This window comes from Drosophila kikkawai, chromosome 3R (assembly GCF_030179895.1).
Source record: "Drosophila kikkawai strain 14028-0561.14 chromosome 3R, DkikHiC1v2, whole genome shotgun sequence".
In the NCBI taxonomy this organism is placed as follows: Eukaryota; Metazoa; Arthropoda; class Insecta; order Diptera; family Drosophilidae; genus Drosophila; species Drosophila kikkawai.
Genome location: NC_091731.1, coordinates 37,459,416 through 37,465,833, shown reverse-complemented (window position 1 = coordinate 37,465,833; position 6,418 = coordinate 37,459,416). Strand labels below are relative to the sequence as shown.

At 37.2% G+C, this 6,418-nt stretch overlaps 1 protein-coding gene across 2 annotated transcripts in view; it reads right to left on the bottom strand.

Annotated features, from left to right (window-relative positions):
- Positions 1 to 2,151: 2,151 nt before the first annotated feature.
- Dr (muscle segmentation homeobox protein Drop) overlaps positions 2,152 to 6,418 on the bottom strand; it is a 70,228-nt gene continuing 65,961 nt past the window's right edge. The window contains exon 2 of one of the 2 annotated variants that reach the window (XM_017168314.3): positions 2,152 to 3,253. In XM_017168314.3, coding sequence (XP_017023803.1) covers positions 2,916 to 3,253 — 338 coding nt within the window. In that variant the 3' untranslated portion in view covers positions 2,152 to 2,915. The remainder of the gene's footprint in view (positions 3,254 to 6,418) is intronic. The other variant, XR_011445166.1, reaches the window with a different exon arrangement.

The following is a 6,418-nucleotide window of genomic DNA, read 5'->3' as shown; positions in this document are numbered from 1 at the left end:
GTTAACAAATTATATTCAAATTGTAAGGGGTAATTAGTGATATTGCGACAAGTGGATACCCTTGAAGGGGTTCAGAAATCGTATTAAAAAATTAAATAGAAGAAAGTTCTGATATATATTTTAATATAAGTTAATCAAGAATTTGGTAACCTGTAAATAAAAACAGCAACCTTATCGTAATCTTCAATATATTCATATTTTATACATCAGAAAATGTCTTTTTTAACTTATTTATTAACTATTTATTTATCAAAAATTTAGAGAGATTTCTGAAAAGGTTATTTATTTCACTTTTCTCCTTTTGCTATTATTTTGACCCGATATTTTAAACTAAACTGTTAGACTATTTAATATATTTTGTATCGATATTTTCAATAGATATATACTTCGACATATTTCGATATATAGATACTTTTTGCTATGCCTAAAGTGTAATCAATTGGTAAAAGGTTAAAATGGGTCAAGTGCGGCAATTAAACACTCTAAATAAATGAAATTAATTACATTTTAAAGGTAAATTGGTGCTAGAAAAAAGCAAATACTTCAAACACGGGCCCAAAGAATAATGTAAATTCGTTAAATAAAGCTTTCTAAGCTATTCCAACTAAGTATTGTATTTATATTTTATTTATAAGAAATATACCATATTTTAAATAAAGCTTTCAACCTTAATTAGGCTTAGGCTTCTTAAATAATAAATAATTTATAAAAAGAAACAATAATATTTACCATCACATAATCCCCTATACCCAGGAAAAACCCAAAAACAAATATGTATATATTTCCTAACACTTGCACTCAGTACTCGTAGTCCTCGAAAATTGTTAAGCCTTATCAGTAGTGTCTAAGCTGGCAAATAATAATATTTTAATTTATTTATTAAGCACAGACGCACAAGCAACACACACCGGCTTGCCGTCTGTAAATAAATCAAAATAGCTAAATTATTTGACGCTTTGCGAGCTGTAGCTACTGCGGCTTTTCATGCCGACGGCGTGTTATTCCATTTGTAATTAAATTAATTGGGTTTTAATTCAACGCGATAAGCCAGACAGCAAAAACCACCAGGCGGTATTGACGCTCGTCCAGCTGTCAACAACAAATAATGAAAAAAAAAATGTACATATATACCATATTTATAAATGCATTCGTTATTGAACCCAGCCTGACACCCGACAAATCGCGCAGGAATAAAAATTATAATGCAAACAATTTGATAATCACTCAATTGTAATCTTAATTTGCCTAACCTCCACTTAAACACATACAACTATACGTATTTATACGTAAAGGCAGAGAGCGAGCTGCGAGAGAACGCGCATACGCCATGTGGGCCAGCTACAGATTGCCTGATTAATTAAATATTAATTGCCACTTGATAAGAACGACTTGTTGCTTCGTCGCTTCTCAATCCAACACGATCACTCCACGAAATCAATAAAGAAAGCTTTTTCGAGAATTGTGAAATGTCCGTGACAATCGGTTGAACTCTTTATATAGCACAGATTATTATATTGTAATTATAGTAGGAATTTTTAAATTTCACGCTTTTCAGAAATATTGTATAAGCGCCGCCGTTTCGTAACGTGCTAATTTTTTCCTAATTAGTTCACTTTTTCCTACATCAATTCGCTGCGGTCTCATTCCCGATTTGTTCCCAATATAAATTACAACATATGGCCGTCGATCTTACGCAATCGTTCAGTTGAAAAATAACACCTCTAATCAGGGGGAAAAAATATTGTTTTGCTTGGAATTTTAATCAGCAATGAGGCGACACTACTTTGTAAATAGTAAATTCATTCTTTGCTTTAGTATTTAGCATTTCAGGGAATTTAAATGAGTGGTTTTTGTAGATATTCCAAGGAAATAACCTAAAGAGGAACTTTTGTTTGTTCAACAGACAAAATAAATTAAATTTCTGGAACTTAAAGATCTTAGAAATTAGAATTTAGCTTAAAAGCCAAAAGATTAAGCTTTAATTTAAGTTATTTCCATGCATTTATGGATTAATTCTAACTTATTTACCAAAAATATTCATAGATTATAATCTCTATGATTCACAGCCAGGGGCATCATAAAAAATTCCCTTTTCCTAGAAATATTCACCCCATAAAAATAAAAAACACTCTTTAATTTTTTTGTATAATTATATATTTTTTTCAAATGATCTTTTTAATGATTCGTCTCAGCACTTTCTGCTCTTGTTTTTGTATTATTTTTTTCACATTTTTTTTGTTTAGTTTTACGATTTAATGATTAAACAACTACAGAGGATTAACGCTATATGGTGTTTATAGTATATTATTATGCTTGTATGAACTATATGTATAGGGTCTGTGGTATTATCGTAGAGTACTTTAACGGCATAGCTGTGGCTTTAGATTTAGTTTAGTTTGGATGCTTAGAATTAGCTTTAAATACACACGATCGATCCATTTTCGCTAGACTGACTTACAATGCAAATTACACAATACACAATTCGAAATGTATAAATTTAGTTGATGTTCTTGATGGGTTTTCACGCTCATTGACTCGTTGAGGGTGGTGCAAAAATAAATTATTGTTGTTGATCCAAAACAAAAACGAAACAAACGATGTTGATTGGGCTTACGCGCTAGAGTTTTCTTTCTTTTTTTTTATGTACAATTAGGAAACATATCTTTCTCTCGGCATTATATATATGTACATACAGAGTTCGATCGTGGCTAATCGGGGTGCTTAGTCGGGTCTTTAATCTTATAGTATTTACAGGGCGTGCATTTGAAACAACATTTGGAAGTATCGTAACATAAAATGCGCTAACATCACAGCAAAATTTTGGGGGTTTCCGCTTCAGCTTCGGCTTTTTGGTTACCAGGATTGGGGGGACTATGGCTCCGTTGGCGTCTCTGTTGGGCCAACTGGGCCGCCACTTATCCCAGGTGCATCAGGCTCGGGTGGAAGTACCCGGCCATGGCCCACTGGGCGCCCTGCGCTCCCCGTCCCAGCAGCGCCATCTTGTGCTTCTCGATCTCCGCCTCCTGCAGCCGCTTGGCCTTGGCCCGTCGATTCTGGAACCAGATCTTCACCTGCGTCTCGGTCAGCCGGAGCGACGAGGAGAACTCTGCCCGCTCGGCAATGCTCAGGTACTGCTTCTCCCGGAACTTTTTCTCCAGCGAGAGCAGCTGCTGGGTGGTGAATGGAGTGCGGGGCTTCCTGTTTGGTTTGTGCTTTCGCAGGTTGCACTTGATCCTAGGCGGTTCGTTGGCATCTGGAAGGGAGAAGGAGAGAAGGGTGTTGGTTAGTCGGTTGTTCCTTAAAATTTTTAATTGGAAAATATAGAATTCTAATTTAGAAGAGTTTTTTTGTTTGCCGGATTTATATTTGTAGTAGAAGATACTCTTTGAAGTGAACAAGATACTTTCCTCCTTAAGTCTAATTATAAACTAATTAAATTTACATTTATAAATAAATACAGAACACTTAGTAATATATATTTCGGACAACCTCTGTGAACTTCTTCCCCTTAAAATTGTTATTACTGTATTTGCCAGAACAAAGCCCTGTTGAATGCTGAATGAAATGGGCTGTCAACTGCCGCCTGTCCTTGGCCTTGTCAATTTGGCTAAAAGCGGCAGCGGCAGCGGCAGCGGCAACAATATACGGTAATTACTCCTTTAAGTGGCCAATAAATTTGCTGTCTAAACTATTTGTCAGACAAAGCAGCAGCAGCAGCAGCAGCAGCAGCAGTAGCGACGGGAAATGCATTCCCCGATGTGGATGTGGATGTGGCTGTGGATCCCCAACCCGTATCCCCCTCGTGCCATATCTCAGTTCGATTCTTTCTGCAAAACAATTTTAATTTGGGCATTTTGTTTTGGCAAACAAAGGCGGCAGAGAGGCGAACGAAAAAAGACAGGAGAAAAAAAAAACAGAAGGAAAAACAAAGCTAAAAGAAACGTCGTGCAGGCCTTATAAAGACGCCGGATAGCAGCAGCTGTTGCAAGCTGCAAGTTGCATGCCTTCGGAGTGGAGTGTTGTTAATGAAAGTAATGAGCTTGCCACAAACCACAGAGATGCAAATGGCATTTTAAAGATGCAGTCAGTCCGGGTCAGATCTCTCCCGAGAGATCCCCAAAGGCACGCGTAATTTATTGGGCATTTTGTTTTGCAAAAGGAGTCGGAGGAGGACTCAGAGGAGTGGAATCAAAATAAAGACAAATGCAAATGATATGCAGCGCTTTAATTTTACGCATAATTGCGCAAATTGAAATTGCCGAGTGACAAACGTTGGCCAAGTTTTCTACATGCCTTTTGTAATTGCTTTTTATGCTCTGCATTTTGGCTAATGAGCCATTAAACAATAATAATAAACAAAAGAAAGAGGAGACCAGACAGTCGATGGGAAGAATTTAAGGGGGGAACGTAACATAAACATTTAAATAGAACATATTCCTTTCTTTTCACTCAATTCCTACACAAAAACTTGATGTGTTCACACACATTTTGTGGCACATTACGATATACTCTGTTCGATAAACAAATAAATGTCGGACAACCCGCCATAAGGCCATAAAAATGCGACTCGCGATGGAATCAAAACTAATAACCAACTCTGGCCTGGAGCTGCTGCTGCTGTCTGGGGCTCATTAAGTAATTAGTGTGACATGTCAGAGTTATGTTAATGCGCCGGGCTTATCGTTCCGATACGTATGCATGAATATAATTTCACTTATTTGTGGGTCTGGCGGAGCAGGCAGCTCTCCGGGTCGTAAAGCCACTTCGGATGGCCAACTAACAAGGTGAAACGAAATGTGAACACTCCCGATAAAGCCACCAGTCTGGAATCCAGATTTCATATATATAATGAAGATGCAGTCGAAAATGCTGTGTCTTACAGACTCTGAGACGCTGCCTGGCCTCTATAAATATATATATATTCTGTGTAAAGTTTTTGATTCGGTTTTGTTTTGTTTGGTTTGGTATTTTGTTGTCGCTCTTGTCTTGTATTGACCATAAATTAGTGGCCAAATTAGCATATAAACGGGGCCCTTTTTTCGCCTTTGTCACAGGTCTTTTTTTTATGACATTTTCTTTACAATAATATTTATACTCTCTGCTTGAGTTTAATATTTATATGCAATTCGTGGTCCAATTATGGCTGCCTTTGTAATAATATTTATACCCAGATAATTTTATTATTTAGATTATTATCTATTTGAAGTCTCCTTGGCTTTTAAACTAAATATTTGTATTATTTACAACTTGTTTTCTTTAGTTTGCTGCCGTTTTCTTTACATTTATTTCAAAATTAATTGCTCATTTGTCGCTAAATTGCTGGATTGGGGTTTCCATTGCAAAGTGAGCTGGATTTTCCGGCTCCCCTCGCGTGTGCCCCGCCCCAATGGAAATGCCTTTGGCTTTGGTTGCGAAAAACCTGCAGCGAAAAGCCCAAAGAAGAGACAAGAGACGAGAGACATGGGGGCGAGAAACCAGAGTGCGAGACTTGTTTTCGCCTTTTTGCTCTTTTATAGGCATTGTTGCTGGTGACTTTTATGCACAGAGAATTGTTTAGAGTATAAAAAATAATAAATTTAGATTATAAATCAATTAAACAAATTTTAAAAATATTAATTAGAACTCAAACTAAGAAAGAAAATATTTAAAGGTTAAATTATACAGAGTTTCTAGTAATATTTTTATCTAAATGAAATTCCCATTATTTTTTTAAATTAATTTTTTACAAGTAAATCATATATTCAGTTTAAATATTTCCTCTCAGTGTGCAATGTTACTGCTACAGCGGCAATACGTCGCCATTGCCAGTGCAAATACATGCCACAAACGCCAATTGTGACATTTAGCCTATGTTTGTAATGGATTTTCAATTAATTTGAGTTCTCCGGTGTATTGTAGAGGCGACATCGTATAAGAGCAACGGCAGCAAATGAGACAGGCCAACAGGCAATTGTGAAATTTACGCGTATCGCCTCGGATCGGATCGGTTCGCGGAGAGAAGGCAAAAAAGCCATACCAAATCTCTGTATATAGACGAGCGGTGACAACGCTCGATTGATTTGCGGTGCAAATTGCTGGCAATTAATTCTTCATTAAAGCGTTTTCGCATAGCACTTGACTTGGCTCTATTTTTTCTTCTTCGGTGAAAACCGTTGGCGTTGAGCAACGCTGGTCCAGTGGGGTACCAAAGCCAGCCCAAATGGGCAGATGGCTAATGCAATTACACGCTTACGGTCAAAACGGCAATCGCTTGGGGGCCACATACATATATATCCATCGCCTAGGTCTATGAGCTGATTTCATAATGAGGGATTTTAATTAGCTCCAAATAGGAGGCAGCTCTAAATGAATGATTAAGCCAGATCGAGTGGGGGTCCTGGCCAAAGGGAATTATTCCCCAGAGCGCGTAAGGCATTAA